Source organism: Delphinus delphis, chromosome 21, assembly GCF_949987515.2.
Source record: "Delphinus delphis chromosome 21, mDelDel1.2, whole genome shotgun sequence".
Lineage (NCBI taxonomy): Eukaryota > Metazoa > Chordata > Mammalia > Artiodactyla > Delphinidae > Delphinus > Delphinus delphis.
In genome coordinates, this window is record NC_082703.1 from 4,341,723 (window position 1) to 4,359,565 (window position 17,843).

The 17,843-nt window shown below is 42.8% G+C and overlaps 1 protein-coding gene across 1 annotated transcript in view; it reads left to right on the plus strand.

Moving 5' to 3' along the window:
• Window positions 1-9,746, plus strand: part of ZMAT4 (zinc finger matrin-type 4) — a 342,313-nt gene extending 332,567 nt beyond the window's left edge. The window contains exon 7 of the mRNA XM_060001109.1: window positions 8,184-9,746. Coding sequence (XP_059857092.1) covers window positions 8,184-8,199 — 16 coding nt within the window. The 3' untranslated portion in view covers window positions 8,200-9,746. The remainder of the gene's footprint in view (window positions 1-8,183) is intronic.
• Window positions 9,747-17,843: the final 8,097 nt, after the last annotated feature.

A 17,843-nucleotide genomic window follows, 5' to 3' on the forward strand; every position in this document is an offset into this window, starting at 1 on the left:
CAGGATGTTTGCATGAGAGCTGAAGGAGAGGAAGACAGTAGATCAGGAGTTCGGACATTTCCCCTTTCCTGATCCCAAACTTAGAGCCACTGAAGTGTTTGAGAGAAGAGCACAGATTATTTGAACATAGTGATGGTCAGTCTGTCCGTGAAATGCATCCATTGTTTTTCTTCCTTTTTTTTTACATTTCAGGGGAAATTGATGGATTTTAAATGGTTACAGAACTTTTTAAAAAAGAACTCTGACTTATGTTTCAAAACATCTCTGATTGCAGACACTTTGATGGTTCTAGACCATCACTGTCCAATAGAAGATCCTGTGGTGATAGAAATGTTCTGTATCTGCTCTACACAATGCAGTAGCCACCAGGTACAGTGGCTTCGGAGAGCTTGAAATGTGGTCCGTGTGACTGAGGAAATAAATTTTTAATTTTATTTAATTTTAATTATTTTACATTTAAATACCACATATAGATACTGGGTACCACAGTGTAGTCTAGACCACTTTAGACCTTTTTTTTTTTCTTTTCCTGCCGGAGTGGACGTTGTAAACCCATCAAATATTAGCATTCCTCCTACCCCCAGTATCTTTACGTTATACTCTGTGGTTTCCCATGACCTTTCGCGACTCTGGAAACACATAGAAGCAGAGATGCCCTTGGGTTCTAGAAGGCATGTCTCTCTTCCACACCCTGCCTCTGTTCCTGCCAGTTACATCAGCCACAGTAATCGACTTCGCCTAAAGCAAGGGCCCATACAGCAGAGTAAATAATACCAGTACTAATAACGATAATGAGAGACCACATGTATTCCTTGTTCCACGTGCACAAGATACATAATACTTACAGGTGTTAACTCATTTAATCTTTTAATTAATTAATTTATTTTTGGCTGTGTTGGGTCTTCATACTGTGCACGGGCTTCCTCTAGTTGTGGCGAGCAGTGGCTACTCTTCATTGCGGTGTGCGGGCTTCATATTGCGGTGGTTTCCCTCGTTGTGGAGCACGGGCTCTAGGCGTGCAGGCTTCAGTAGTTGTGGCTCGTGGGCTCAGTAGTTGTGGCTCGTGGGTTCTAGAGCTCAGGCTCAGTAGTTGTAGTGCGTGGGCTTAGTCACTCTGCGGCATGTGGGATCTTCCCGGACCAGAGATCGAACCTGTGTCCCCTGCATTGCGGGCGGATACTTAACCACTGCACCACCAGGGAAGCCCAACTCATTTAATCTGGAAACAGCCCTGTGAGCTTTTATGCTATTATTATATCATCCCCGTCTTATGGATCAGGAAACAGAGGTAAAGGCCACAGAGCCCATGAGTGCCTGCTCTGGGATGTGAAGTCCAGCGTTCGATGGTGGAGCTCACTCTCTGACAACTGCAGAGCTGCCTCTGCCTTATGCCCCACTGCAGAGAAGCTCCCGGCCTGCCCCTGCACCTGCTTGGTGCCTGTCCCACACGGAGGTGGGCTTGGGTGGGGTCTGCTAAACCAGAAGCAGAGCCAGAGCGGTCTGCTACCGCGGTACCGCAGTGCAGCTGCGGCACGAGTTACCTAGGGCCAGCAAGGCCTTCGCGAGGCGAGGGCATAATCCTCCAACGGGCCACCTTCACTTCCGGCACCAGCCGCAAGTGCGGGGGATCCCCAGACTATCTGTGCTTCTGACCAAGGGCTTACAGATTCCAGGGTCCCTCCCCTGCCTCAGGTTCGACAGTTCACTAGAAGGAGCTGCAGAACTCAGGACAGCGCTAGACTTATGATTACAGTTTTATTATAAAGGATAGAAATCAGGAGCAGACAAGATGCACAGAGTGAGTTCTGGGAGGGTCCCAAATGCAGAGCTCCTATGCCCTCTCCTTGTGGAACTGGGGGCACCCCCCACGCTCCCGGCACATTGATGTGCTCACCAACAAGGAAGCTTAACTGAGCTTCAGTGTCCAGAGTTGTTATTGGGGTTTTGTTTCTTTCAGGGTGATGGATTGAATCATTGGCCGCATGACTGACCTCTTGGGGTTTTGTGTTTTTCAGGATGTTGGATTGAATCACTGGCCAATGACTGACCTCTGTCTCCAGCCTCCCTCCCCTCCCCTGCGGTCGGTGTAGCATCATTTGCCTGAGAGCCTCAACCCTCTAATCACATGGCTGGTCTTTCTGGCATGACCAGCACCCATCCTGAAATTATCCCGGGACTCACCACGAGTCACCTTATTAGGATAAACTATCAGGGCCCACCGTGAACACCAAAGACACTCATATCACTTAGGGAATTCTAAGCGTTTAGGACCTCCACCCAAAACCTGGGATGAAACCCAGCTAAATTCCTTATTATATAGCACCTGCATCAGAAATGTTTCTTTCAAGTGGCTAAGATCAAGGATAAGGACCTTCGAATTTCTAAATTTTGGTGGTTACTAGACATATTCATACATGTTATCTCGTTTAATCCTCCTGAAACCCCCACGTGGAAGATATTCTTGGTGTCTTTGTATTACAGATGGATAAACTGAGACTAAATAAAGTTGAAAATGCGGTACACGAATATCCAGGTAGTAGAAATTGGTGTTGGAATTTAAAACCAAGTTTCCTAACTTTAGATCAGAAGTCCCTTGAACCTATAAGAAGAGGGGTAGAAGAAGATAAGAATAGAGATAGAGATGCTTTGAATTCTTTTTTTTTTTTTTGCGGTACGCGGGCCTCTCACTGTTGTGGCCTCTCCCGTTGCGGAGCACAGGGTCTGGACGCGCAGGCTCAGCGGCCATGGCTCACGGGCCCAGCCGCTGCGCGGCACGTGGGATCCTCCCCGACCGGGGCACGAACCCGCGTCCCCTGCATCGGCAGGCGGACTCTCAACCACTGCGCCACCAGGGAAACCCGGCTTTGAGTTCTTAATTGTGTTTCTTGTCTGAAAATGCAGGATGGAAGTGGACTTGGCCAGGATAGGACAGGAAATGAGGACTGTGTGAATCTGAGTTAGGTTCCTTCCCAAGGAGATGATGATTCCCTCTCTGGTTTTTCTTCATGGGTTTATTTGGAGAAGCTCATGCATCAATAAGTCCTATGTCAGGCCTTATCCCAAGCATTCAAAATACAGAAATGGACAGAGTCCCAGGCTTCTTTGCAGGGAGTCAGAAAGTAAATGCGAGATGGCATAGGATGTAGTGAGAAAAACAACAGAGGGAAGCACTTAGGGTGGGCACCTAATCAGGATGGGGTGGGGGGAAGAGAGAGTCAGGAAAGATTTCCTGCGGGAGATAAAGTAGGAGCTGGGGCTTAGAAGCAAACAGGGATTAACAAGGCCTAGAGTTCTGTAAGGAAATGGTACTGGAATCTCTTGCCTCAGTCTAGGAGGCTGATGGGTCCTGGTGATGCCCCCAAAGCTAGTGCTTTGCGGGTTTCTTGCTCTGTTTGCATCTGCCTCAGCTGTGGCTAGAGCCCCAGCATTGGGGAAATGGGGGCTCGGGGTGTGGGGTGCGGGGTGCAGACCTCGGGAATGCTGAGGGTATATGGGTGTGCCCGGGGCTCCATGGAGTTTCTCTTCTGTACAACAAGGACTTTGGACCTTCGGACGTGTTTCCTAAGAAATGTTAGATGCCTCTAACATTTCATCATTTTGTAATTTTATGAAAAATGTTTTGCAAAGCAAAGGAATAGAGTAAACAGGATTATAAAGAGAATATTTGCCTTCTTAAGGGAATAAATTGTTCTCAAACACCTCAGGAACATTCATTTGCATAGAAACAATGCAAATTCTATAGGAGCGGAGGCTTGTTTTCTTAGGTGTTTTGGTAAGTTAACTGCAGATCGTTCTTGTCAATTGAGCTGCACTAGGTATATTAGGCAGTGGTAGAGCTGCATCCATTTTAAATCTTGTATACTTCTGAATATTTGCAATTCCTTGAATGTTCAGAATATTTGAGTTTTCTCTGATCTAGCCTGAATTTTCCTAAATTATTTCTGTATTTAATGGATTATACATACACTGGATTTGCATTTCCAAGAGGGTTTGGAGAAGTCCATCTTGTGTAGCCCAGCTGAACCCCATCCACTTTTAGTTATCTGGGGTTGGCTCACGACCACCCAACAAAGTTCATACAATCTGTTAGGATGCAAAGCCCTATCTGTACTTTTAACTTCCAATGTCTTGTGGTCTTTCTGCATCTTTCTCCCCCTATAACTATGGAGTGCCCCCCATATCAATCAGACTACATAGACTTCCACTAATAATTAACACTTTGCAAGTATTTTATTTGTTTAGACAGCTCTTGAAGATTTGGGCATCATGGAGTTAGTGCCGTGCACAGAACACAGCTGTCTTCTTGGTTCTGCTCTCTCTGTGCTTCATCCCCTTCCCTCTTGCCCCTCATTCTCTTTCTCTTCTCCCCTTTTCTCCCCACCCCACTCATTCCCTGCCATTCACCCCTCTCAGAAGCGAAACACACTGCACCCCTTGTCTTAAGCGTAGCAGTTTACCAGTCACTTCCTGTCGCGTGGGCATTTGCTTGGGGTTTTGTTCTCTCCTCCTAAGTGGTTGCTCAAAAGTTTCCAGATACATTTCTTATTGTGTTACATCTTGCCAGGGTTATTTCGTGAAAGGGTATCTTGAGGAAATATGCTTCCACTAAGTGGGATGAGAGCAGCTGCCGGGGATGAGTTCCTGGGCAAGAAGAAGAGCCTGTGCAGACTGTAGAAGCACGTGGGGGTCTGGCCGGTTCAGGAACCTCGAGTAGTTCTCTGTGATCAGAGTTTAGGGTGATTATGAAGGTGATCGACAAAAAGATGGAGCTGGAGAAGCAGGCAGCGGTCACATCGCAGAGCAGCCTTGTGACTGTATTTTTCTCCAGCGGGTGATGGAAACTTAGTGAGTCAGTACCCCAGCGCGAGGAAGCAGCACAGCTGGTTGCAAAGCTGCCAGATAGAAGACCGTGCAATGTCAAAGTCCTGGAATAGGGCATGGGCGGGTAGGGGATGCCGAGGAAATACATGTTCATGAGCGAATCAGGAAGCCAATGAGATTTGTGGTTGATTGGTTATGGGGTGAGGGAGAGAAAGAAACCAGTCAGGGAAAACCCCGAATTTCTGCCCTTGATTCTTATTTGCCAAGTTAGGGAATGCAGGAAAAGAAAGAATAGAGATTGGGAGATGTTCAATTATAGAAACATAATTTCATCTGGAAATATAATTTTAATAACATTGTAACTATCTTAATAAATTGGGCAAAGATGACAAGCCCTTGGACGTCCTTCAAGACACAGACAGCAGGCTGAATAAGTTCAAAGTCACAACTGTCCAGCAACATGTTTGCGGAAGACTCTGGAACATAACTCCTATCTGATGAATCCTGGCCATATCATTTCATATAAGCCATGGCTCACGACTTCGTGGTTCATGTCACTGTAAACTTGCTGTCTGGCTGTCAGAAACTGGGCTTGACAGGGCTGAGGATGTCCACTTTGCTTTTTAATTGGTTTATCAAACAGCGTAAACCCAGCCTGGGATTAATGATTCGTTACATTTTTCTCTAGTCACCGCTTTAAACACGCTTGGTCTGAGCCCTTTCTTTCCTCCTATCTCTCTCCTTGATAATATCTAAAAAGACTGTGTACATTTCTGGTCATTTTCAAAGGTGAGAACAGTTTAATTTCAGTATTTAAGACTCCTTTTCAGGTATTAAGTCCTTATCAGATGACGTAAGACTTCTATCTCGCAGCCCATTCCAGCATCCTTGCTCTCTGGACCTTCCTGGTCAGATCTGTGAAAGGCGTGATTAGTGGAAAGAAAAGCATTTTTCAATAACTGGTCCTGCACATGGGATTTTCATCTGGTTGGGACCCTGGAATCCAAGACCTGCCTGCAAGGTCATCACATCCCTCCTAAGGCAGGAACTCCAACAGGGAAGAATGTAGATGCAACCCCAAACCCCCTGACCTGGAAACTTCTCTTCCTGAAGATCAGAGATATCCATCCGGAATTGTTCTAAGCTTTTCTCACTGCATTCTAAGACCCTGAGATAAGTCCCAGTAATCTTTAGTTACAGGGTTTTGGGTTTTGTTTTTAGATAATGACACAAAGCCCACATTGTCATCATTTTTACCATAATACAAGTTGAAACTAAAGTGAGCTCTGTGAGTATGATTGGTATGAATACCATGCAATGGAAACTGTCTCTTCAAATCGAATCACACTGAAGACTCAGAAAACAAAGACTGTCCCTCGCCACAAATGGGAGCTATGTAATGAATTCTTTTTTCCCTATGCCTTTCTTCAATTTTCTATTTAAAGAAATTTCTGAAAATACATGAATTATGCAGCTTATCTCTCGGATGGAAAAGAATTTTCTCCTTGGATTGGATGACTGCATATTTATTAATAGCAGTAAAAATTTCCATGTTCTTTTGTATCAAATGGGATGCTGACGAAAATATGAAAGAGCCTTTCCAGCAATAATAACAGTAACCAGTAATGGCTGAATAATTATAAAAGCTGTATGGAACTGAAAGACATTTTAATTTGTCATTACTTCTATGTGTTTAGGAAGGATCTGAATAGTTATTCTGACCATAAAAAAGAAGAGTGTACTATTTTTCCTCATTATGGGATTATGTTCTTAATGTACCACTTTTACTATAAGTTAAAAAAAAAACCTCTCTTGTGGTTTCTTCTAACAATGTAATCATGATTGAAGTCTGCTCAGCTGGGAATATATTTGGCTTTCTTACTATTATGTAGAGATACTGCACTTCAAACTCATTTTCATTTGAAAAGTGTTCATCTTTGCAGATTTTAAAAATGAGATTACGCTTGTTTGCTTAGTGAGAACTTCCAACCTTTATGTCACATTAATTCATGAAGATGACAGGGACTATAGAATTTCCTTAGGTCATGACCGGATGGTAGCAGGAACTGAATATGAGATTCTTAAACAGGTTTTTTCTTTTTATAACAACTATTAAAAAGCATCAGTGTTTACCAGTGTCATTCCAAGGTAAAATTTCAAAGCTATTTTTATCCCCAAAATGCAGGTAGTCTCCATTTGCTTTTGGTCTGCATTATCCCAACAGCATTCAGTTCTTACTCAGGTCCTAAGAATATTTTATGACAGCACTGTTTTTTGGAAAATAAAATGTCATGATATGCTGTGTGCTTCTAGGTGAGTGATAGAGTATTCCTTTGTGGCATGTGAATTTTCATTTACCAGATTTCCACTAAGATATTTAGATCTTAGTGTTGAGGGATAGGGAAATCTAAGCAAGGATTTTGACATGCTCCAGCACTTTGCCGCCCTCCCCACTAAAATATAGCTTTAGGGTCAATGGCAATCGTTAGAAGATACTCGTTTGGCAGCCTGGTTGCAGCCAGAGGATACCTTCAGTACTGTGAGAAAAATGCCCTTCACATCATGTCAACAAGCTCTTTTGCCTTTGATTCTGATCTTTCCCAGGGTTCAGCTCCCACCCTTGACAGCTGATGACCTTGTGCCTTTAACTTAGCCGATTTCGGCCTCAGTGCTCTCACCTTTAAAATGGGGAGAAATGACATACATATTAAAGGTGGATGAGGGGATCAAATTATCATGTAAAATAAATGTGAAAGTTTTGACACATGGTAGGCATGTAATACATGGAGTTATCTTCTTACCATAAAGGAAAACACAACTATAAAAACCCATTAAAAATTAGTTATCTATTTGATTTAAATCTATACTTTTGAGAGTAAAACCAGAAACAATTTCTTCCTATTTATCCAACTGAAAATTTGAATGAATTGAAGAGGGCTTATACTTCTTTGAAGTCTAAATGCTATAATGTTGTCCTTCCCTCCCCAAAAGAGGGTTTGGCAAAGAGTGATACCTGAAACTTAAAGATGGGTGTTTACAATATGCCATATAAAAAATTCAATTTATTATTTTAATTTTAAAGAACTTTCAGAGTGAATTTAGTGTCTGGATTGCCAGTATAGAGATATCTGTTTTCTTCTACATACACTGAAGTGCATTGGTAATTGAATTATTATATATACATGTTATTTAGAACTTAAAAGGTTCATCGTTATCAATTCAGCTTTATTTTAATTTGATGGCTAAAGTGGTATGGGGGATGGGAAGAGCTTAAGAGAGAGAGAGAGAAAGGGGGGTGGGGGGATAGATGGGACTATGTAATTATGAAAGAAGGTAAGACTGTATTTCCTTCTGTTTTATAGCCTGAAGAATAAGTAGTGAAAACATCAATCAAGAGATGAGAAAAAATAAGTTAGGATTTCTGTGCCGTGGAGAATCGCTTACCAACCACCAGAAGAAGATTCTTTCTGGAACAATGAACATTTCTTATGAGGATTCACAGATTAACATATGACTAATTTCAGTTTTGGAGAGTGAATGAGCTTTCTTTCTTTCTTTTTTTTTTAATTTTGTGGTAAGTTATGATATTTGGATGGTTTTTAAAAACTCTTTCCTGATAATATATTTAGCACACGTTCTCAATTATAATCCTGTAGCAAACAGCGGGAGCATCGTTCAAGCTTGAAAGCAGTGGAAAATCTCAATTTCCAATTTATTCTCAGATTTCTTCAACATATAATTATTCTGTTAAATCCTTGCTGATCGAGATGTAAACCACTTCAATCATGAAATAAACTTTATTTTTTCATCTTGTTGACGTGATTGGTGGCAACGTGCACAGAACCAGACAAATCACTATTAGTAGAAAATATATAACGGACACAAATTCCCATTTCACCTTCCAAAATGTGAGCCATCTTTGCCATCTGAACCAGAATGAAGAGGGTAATCAAGGAGGAATCCTCGTCTTTTTTTTCTGATCATTCAAACAACAGTTTCTCGAGGTTAAGTCAAGTCCTCTTTTGCAAGCTGCCAAAATAATAACTTAGGAAAAGAATTCGTTTTCCTGCATGATGATCCTCTTAGGCAAAAATGTCTTAATAGCAGTTGACCTTGATGAAACGTTTTCCCAAAGGCATTCGAAAGAAGAATGATCAACCCCATATGAGAGGGAAATAAATGAGGGCTTCTTATGAAGTTGGCCTGAATTGTGGGCTTTCGTGTAGGGCACTGATGATTTGGAAAGAAGTGAGTGAATTCTGAACAAAGGACCGCCTTGGGTATTGAGGTCACCTATTCCTCTGTTTCTCACTGAAGTCCTTTTGCTGAACTGAGATTCAACCACTTCTTTAGAGAGAACGCCACTGGCGGACTGGAAAACCATTACTCTCTGATGGGGACTATCTCGGAGGTTTACATTTCTAGGTTGAAATCTTCTCCATGGCGAGTGGATTTGGAGTCCTACAGGCTGGCTGCAGAGCTGGGCGTTTAAATGCTTCTTAGGGCCTGGCTGAGGTTGCCCTTTGTGCATTGTGACTGATCTCCTGGTGTCAGGATTTTCTGTATGTCTGTGATTTTTCCACAGAGAGCTGAGGTGGTTAAAACTCAGTGAGCAACGAATGAAACGACTTAGGCATCACAGTGTTGTCACGGAGGTGTTTGCAATTTGGCACCGTTCTCTTGAGAAGGGTCCACTCGGGAGAGACCAGGCTTGTCAGTCTCCGTGTCTGCAGAGAGAAGAGGCCACGCCGGCCACGCCGTCATGGGCCATCCCTTGGGAAGGAAGGAGGCTTTGAAAGGAAGCAGTCTATTTTTCTGTTTTGGAAAGCACACAAAAGAGGTACAAACCTCCAATGATGACTTTTCTTCAAGTGTGTAAAATAAGGCTTTCTTTGTCAATTCTGCTGTAAAATAAGCATTGTCCAAGTAAAAAAAAAAAAAAGAAAGAAAAAGTCTGTTTCTGTTTGTGGGTGAGCTCATGTCCTTCAGTGTTTTTTGTTGTTATTGTTGTTAATAACAATATAGACACGCCTATGAACGTAGATCTCTTTTGCTTTTCAGAAAGGCTGTGCCACACCCTTTATAGATAAGCTCCCAGATATAATAATCAGATTATTTCAGAATTCCTCATCTAAATACCATTGCTCTTTGGCAACCTGTCCCGTGCAAGTGAATACCCTGCCAGAGGTGTGTGGTTTGTTTTCAAATTTCTTTTTTTTCTGCCCCTGCAGATAAAGGGAATTGTCATTCCAGTGTACCATGGAGGTGATGATGAATGTTATTTATATTTGGGGAAGTCTTGAATGGAAGCATCTCTGCTGGGGAAGCTAGCTACTTGTTGTTTCTGTTCCTTTTTTGGGGGGTATGGTTATATTTGCTTAATTAGGTTGTGTCTTACCTTCCAATGTCATTAGGAACAACGGGACTGAGATGTAAGGGAACTATTTTCAAATAGCCAAATTAATTCTGGTGGAGAGGAAGAGCCCCCTGCAGACCTGCTGCTCTGGAAGGACCTATTACAGCAGAGATTCGGGGAAAGAGAAGAGTCCAGGAGTTCCTGTAACATCTCAATTCAAGGGAACTGGGGGAGAACGCTATCTATTTGAAAGAGTGAGGATGTCCAAATTACCAATATTTAAAGTATTTGCACTGTTCCAGAGTATTTGTAGCCATGTCAACTAGACTAACCAACGAATGCCCATTTGAAGTTTGACTCCCACGAGAGAAAAATGGTTCGGAGTTAACACACAAGCCTAATGGTGTTCTTACCTTAATGTGAAATGTTTGTATTTAAAAGGATCCTTGCTAAGTGGTTGCAATAGTGTATGTTTTCTCGCAGAGACAGAATCTCCCACAGTGCTGGGCATGTAGTGCACTTGCTTTGCAGAGTTCTTCTTCTTTAACTGCGGAGGAAAGCTTCAGGCTGGCTCCTGGGCCGTTGGCCACAAATGCCACAGGAATGAGACCCAAGCTAATGAGCTTCCTTTGCACGTAGTCTCCGCAGCCCAACACACTCATAAATACGATCATAAAGCAATCTGCTCAGTAGAGAGGACTCCCGTGATCCCTTTGGCTGATAAAAGTAGTAACGAAACTCCTCAGCGGTTGCTTGACTACAAAGACCAATAGAATTTTTTTTTCCTTTACCTTTTAGATGACATATAAACATACATGGGAACTGCAGGAGTCTTTATACCTTTCCATTGACCTGAGTTTATTAGACCAGTCAGACCAAGAGAAGGAAAACATGAGATAGATGAAAAAATGCTAATACTCCCAGCGGGAAATTTGAGCCCTGGGGTCATTGGGGTGGGCAGGTCTCACACCTCTTCTGAAGCTGATCTTTGAGGGAGGAGTTTCTGACAGGTCACATGAGCACAGCATGTTGGAACTCCAGTAAGAAATTAACCTTTCTTAACTGTCAGGTAATCAAATAACTACCCTTTCTATGTTCCATCCAAGCTAAATATTCATCGTTCATTTGACCAGATCGTACAAAGAATTGATGGTTGTTTTTTTGTCACCAGAATGAGAATGGTCTGATCAACATACCATTGTGGGAATGGATTTTTTTCTTTTCCTGTTTCTTACCTAGTTTATTCATCCTAAAGTCATGCTAAACTACCTCATAGGTTTGTGGTGTGGATTAGCTAATTACTACATGTCAAGTGCTTAAAAATATAAATCCCTGGATAAATGCTGCCTTAGTTCTCTAGTTTAAGATATGCACGTCAGATGAACTATCTGGGTATCATTGTTATCTTCATGTTGATAAATTTGACTTGAAATTTCATATCCAAATATTTTGATGTGAAATGAAATTTTGAGCGTCCCAGCATGGACTGAGGCATCTGACTCAAGTCTGCCAAACGCAGCCCCCAAGGAAACAAAAAGTACCTAGAAGCAAAACCAAAGTGTTTTCTTAAGCAGATTCTTAAGCAGGTGTTCTCCAAGGTGGGGTGGAGAGGAGATCAACACTTAGTTTAAAGAGTGTATTAAGTCATTTGCACTATAATAGTTTAAATGCCAAAAAATGGTCAGTGATTTATGTTTAAAAATTAATTAGAATGGGGTGAAGGTCATGCCTATATAATGTAACCCTTAATTCCTTCACATGTTGAGTTAAAGAGGGAGGAGTCATGATTAGTCCATATATTTTGGAACACCTCCCTGCAAGAGAGACTGGACAGAAGAATGTCTACCTTGGTTTGTTTCTTCCTAGAAAAATGGTGAACACTGGTTGTTTTTTTTAAAAAAAGGATATAGCCTAAGAGAAAGGAAAGGAATTAAAATCTGACAGCTTCTTCGTAATGTCATTTGAAGGCTCAATGGCAATGAGTTAATAAGAAATTTTCCTGCCGGCTCTACTTGGTTACCATTTTCCCCTGTATGATTAATTACTCCTTAGTCACCGTTCTGAGGAGCAGTTTTTTTTGCTAATTTTAAATGTCTCAACTTCATTAGCAATTCATTCTGACCTTTAAAAACCACATTCTATAATCTTCAATTTATATGAGTGAAGGAAAAAAAAAACCTAATTTTCCCTGTCCCCCCACCTCCAGCTATCATGCACAGGCTACAACTGTGAAGAACAGTCGAACTGTTTGTCGTGTGCTAAACTGTCACATCAACGGTGGTTCTTTGTAGTCCAAGCTCAAGTTCCCACAGGTGGCCACGAGGACCAGCGAGGGCTGATTCAACTTCAGAAAGCTGAAGTAATGTACAATGTAGTGCATTTGGCCGCTAAATTTATTCATGTCTTAATTAAAGGGAAAAAAGTGAAATTGCTATACACAATCATGGACCCCTCTCTTGCATCCTTGCTATTTTGAGAACTCTCAGTGCATTTTCTACTTGAAATGATTAAAAGTCTGACTGTAAGACCACCAGTGATGGGGAAGATAAGGTTTCCCTGTGGCGGCCAACTCAGTGACCAAATGTCCTACTTTAAAATTAGTTTCTTATTGTATATTCTCATATTTCTTGATATTGGCTTCATAGCTGGATGGAGTGTTAATCAGTATTCATAACAGCATCCGTACTAATGCTTTTATCACTCAGACTCAAAGAGTTGCCATGCTGGGCCTACCCCATGTCCCATCAGTTTACTACTCTGGCCGTAAATGGTCCGAAGAAGCTCAGAATGGAAGGATGTGATTGGCCTCCCTAATATTAGTTCCAAGAAAATTATGAATGCTGCATAGGTACAAGCAATGTAGTAGGGATGTTTTTTTCTTTTCTCAAAAAGGTCGTCTCTTTGGTGGCGCTTGAGAATAATGGAAAGAAGGGCAGTCATCTTGCAAGGAAGCCTACCTGCAGAAACTCTGAGAACTGTCAAAGCATAAGAAAGATCACACCCAGTAGAGAAAAGACATCCTCTGGCCTCCAGGGGTCCACAGTCAGCTGGAGGAGCATTAATGAATGGTTTGAGTTTTCCTTCCTTTTTTCTTCCACATTCATTCTTCTTTTGTCTTTCATGTTGATTGGCAACAAGGACCACACCTTCAGGACTCCTCAGTGGTGTGTACTTTTCTCCACCCCTCTTGCTTAAGTAGATCATGTTGCTGTTAAAAAAAGTGATTAGTAAAAGGAAATACAGCCAGTATATGGAGAATACTTGGCATTTTGGAGACATAGGTTTTAAAAGCCAACAAGTTTCTACTTTGGACTAGGCATCTTTTTTAAAGCCTCTGTCTTCGTTATCTTGTTCTTTACCACTTAATTTAAGGCCGGTTACAAGCTCATCTCCTACCTCTTTATATAAGCTACCAGCTCTCAGTGTCCTTTAGGTATAGAGAGTTTAATTGTGATGAAAGCTAACCAGGTACCCTTTGCAAGCCACCCATGGCGCTTTATAATAAACTGAGTGTTCCACCCAGGGATTCCATCAGCCATTTACTTCTTTGATGGAACCGAGATGCAAATGAACTAAATACTTGAGTTATTTTCCAGTGACCCCCTGGTTCAGAAATTGCCTGTCTTCCCAGATGAATGGTGAGCTCTCTCTGGGTGGATTTGGACTCAATCCTTATCCATTTTTGTACAGTAACACATGTCTTGGTTACTATAGGGCCTCATCTCTGGAGATGTTGAATGCAAGACAGAGTACCGTTCCTACTTTTAGGAAATATCTGATATTATCTGACATTGATGGGATTTGAAGAGAACAAACCAGTTTTCCTTTGCAATCATTCTTCTTTAGCCAAAGCTCTATTTTTTGAGAATAGAGGTGGGTACCCGAGGAGGGAAAATGCAAAACCAAAATCTATTTATCTTTTTTGCAAACTCTAGTAATTCGGTTTATAACAAGGACTAAAGGCGTTGTATGGGTATGTTTATCATATGTGCATATATTGATTTAGTAATTAGTTATTGAATAAAAAATTCCAGACAAAGGGGACACTATAAAAGAAATGATACAGGAGTTAAAAATAACTTGAATTTAGAATCAGTTCTGCCATTTATTTGCTCTATGACCTTGGGCAAGTTATGTAAGTTTTCTGAGCTTCAGTTTCTCAATGTTTAAGGTGGAGCTAATGATCCTTTTATTATAGGGTTGTAAAAACTGAGCAAATTAACTATATGCATTTCTTCTTCTCCCCTCCTTCTACCATCCAACTAGCTAATAATTGTTTAATGTAAAACAGAGCCATTCAGTGTGACTTGGAAAAGGCCTTTAAGACTATCTTGCCCACCTCTCTCATTTTGACCATTCTTGTTTTTAAAAACACATGATGAGCTAGAACCTTGTATAGAAGAAGGTTGCAGCTAGTATAACTCCAGTAGGAAAGAGCTTCCCAGAAGAGCAGAGCCCAAAGCTTTCCAGAAACTGTAAAAGTGAATTCCCCAGAGGCACCTTCATCTGTCTCACTCCCGCTGCACCCCGCCCCCATCCCCAGGTTCAAGCATCTCTGCCGGCCACCCCTCCCCCCAAGCATCTCTTCCAGTAGCTCCGTCTGCCTGCTGGGCTTTTACCTTGAACCAGGACCCACACTTGCAGCTACCAAGGACTGCTCGTGATCAGTTTGGCTCTAAACACAGAGAGAGAAGACACGCATCTCCTCAACATATTTCCACAGGCGGAGCAGAGGTTAGCGTATGTTTTCATACAGTATTTGTAATATAGTGTACATGCGTGTATGTACATAAATATGAATCTGTTACAACATGACCTATTCATTTCTATACTTGGTTCTATTTTTGATAAGATGCAGGATGAATTGCACAGCTGTGGATTATTCCCCTTTGTTCCTTTGTCTCATGAGAGGAGCCATTTAACTGGAAAAATGAAGCTGGATTTATGACTGCCAGTCTGAGTGGTAATAAATGTCAGGCAGACATTGCTGAGTCCTAAACTTTGTGAGCTTGAGCCCAACCCACTGCATCAATCAGCTCATTACACATGAGGCCGCAACTCCGGAAAGTCAGCGGACTACTCGTGGACATAAGACCAAAGGACCCAGCTCTGTAAATATGTCTGCCCCTTGGCACCCTACATTTTTAATTGTTAGCTGACTAGAATTCCTTATGTGTTTGCTCAGAAATCTGCCCTCTGGTTCAAGTTCACAGCACAGATGCTAGAGAAGCATGGCCAGAATCCCCATCACTGTGGGTGGATGAGTGCTTTCTTGCGGGGTTGGAGCTGGCTTAGTTCTGCCCAGTCCCGTTAGGGACACAGTGCGTTTAGGAGTCCCACCCGCCCCAGTCCCCAAGCCAATGAGAGCCCTACCCGGCAGTCAGTGCGGTTTGGACGTGTACTATATAGCCTTCTGCCTGGAGCCTGCTGGACTTGAACTTTTCAGACGAAATATTCCAACCATATCAGGCTGCAGTGTCTCTGGACAGCCCTCGATTTGTGTCTAGCTGCTGACTGCTCTGCGCAGAACCCGGCTCCTTGGTCCCCATTCCTGGAGCCGGATCGCAACAAAGAAGGTGTGTTCATTTCACCAGCTCCCTCGATCTTGATGACGTGTCCTACTGATTCCTTCCTTGAAGACAGGGGTCCTGCACTCCTGTTGGTTCTCTGCACCAGCCATCCTTAGCCTACAACCCTTTTCCTGATATTCTTCTCATCATCAGTGGATGGGGCCTCGATGGTCCTGACAAGTGGGGGGAAAAACAGCCATGCCTTTATAAGATCCACACACATTTTAAATACAGATACATCTTCACTGCTTCAATGATGTGACGTTAAATACTTAACAGAAATGATCGTGAATTTAATTTGAAACTCTATGAATTAGGCGGCATTAAGGTGCAAGAAGGGAGTTGAAATGTAGGAAATTTAGGAGTTTTAGCCAGGCTCTGCCAGGAGGGAAATTGGGGCTTTTATAAAGCAAGCCCCTTTGCTCTCTCTAAGCCCAGATTTCTTGGGTAAAACAGTAGGGGAGTTATGGACAGGATGGTCTCCATTTCCGTGTAAAATAGGAAGTCGATGGAATAGTAAAGAAAGTGATAATGCCTTTTACTGTGGTACGGTGTGCTGAAGTAATACCTCCTCCGTTAGGGTTACTTCAGTTTTCAGGAATGTGAATTAAAGCAACTCAGAAAAATTAATACAACCAGATCACAGGAGGGCAAAACCGATGCCACCTGCATCTTCGATGAAGGTTGCAATTACTTTGCCCACAATATTACACTATCAAAAACTCCCAAAGATGTCCAGAGGGTTTCTGGCATTTTACTCTGTGCACTTGGCGGTGACAGGAGGATGCCTTGGTGCTGTCACCATTCACCTCTCCTACGACAAGGCTCCGACTCACGGCTTCTTCATTTTCGTGGCCCCGCAATTGTCCGGTGCGTCCCAGGTCTCAACTGACAGTGAGAAAGCACTTTAATTTTATAATCAAGTATGTCAAACAATTTAGCAATAACTAAAGAAAGAGCATGGACTCCAGGATCAAATCAACGTGGAGCTCAAGGGCAGCAGGAGGAAAAGTGGCATCCCAGCCACAGTGACAGTCTGTAGACTGTCCTGCAGCCTAGGTGTCATCAAAAACTCAGATGTGTGGCCACCATCAATCATTTTCAAGCGTCACCCCATGACCACCTGCCGCAGCCCAAGCCGCACGTCCTGTTGCTGCTCCCAGGCTTGAGTCAGAGGAAAACAGCACGCACCAGAGAGCCCTTTGAGAAGCAAGGAGGCAGCATCCTCCAGCCTGGCTTTAGGCGTGTTAGGAAACGACTGTATGAGGAACAGAAGAGGCGGGGTGTTCATTCCTCAGATCAGAAGCAGCAGGGAGAGCAGGGCAGGGGAGTCGAGCTTTCCCACCCTGGAGCCCGATGCCCAGCAGCTTTCAGGCTCTGACTTCCCCCAATCCATCCCCTTGGAATCAGGCTGATTATTGAGAGATGGAAATCACTGTCTGCTGCTGTGGAGAACGCCCACTTGGCGCCGGATGGGACAAAGGGAACAACAGAGATAAGGCTTTGGAACACAGCCTACAGGAGACAAGAATCGCTCAGGTAATAACACCAGCCCCACGTGGTCTGAATGCTCTCCGCAGGGACAAAACTTTCTGGGGTAATCATGGTTGTTAGGATGGAGGATGCAAATAACGGGGAGAGTTTAAATTGAATATTTGGCAACACTGAAATCCTCTGAGCGTGCATTGAATTTTTACTCAAAAAAAAAGCTTTATTTACAGGGAAGGTCTGCAAAGGCTTCAAACAAATCCCTTGTATCATTTAGGGGGAGAAATATTTTCTCTGACCCTCACACTTGGAAATGACAAGTGCTGTCTCCTATGTAGGGGGGGGAAAAGTCCCTTGGAAGAGGCTGTTTTAGGTGATTACTTAAGCCAGTTTGCTTCTAAAATGGCAAGATTGGCAAACTGCCCATTAGCACATTGGCATATCAAAAGATAATGATGTTCTCCAGGAAGATTAAAGCACTATATTGGTTTCCACTTCCTGGGCAGAGGGAGCAGGTCGGGGAGGGAGGAAGCGGAGGCCTGGCTTCTGCAAAACGGCTGTAGCTACTCGAAGGTTCTAGATTGTTGGACAGGGGAGGAAAAGCAGAG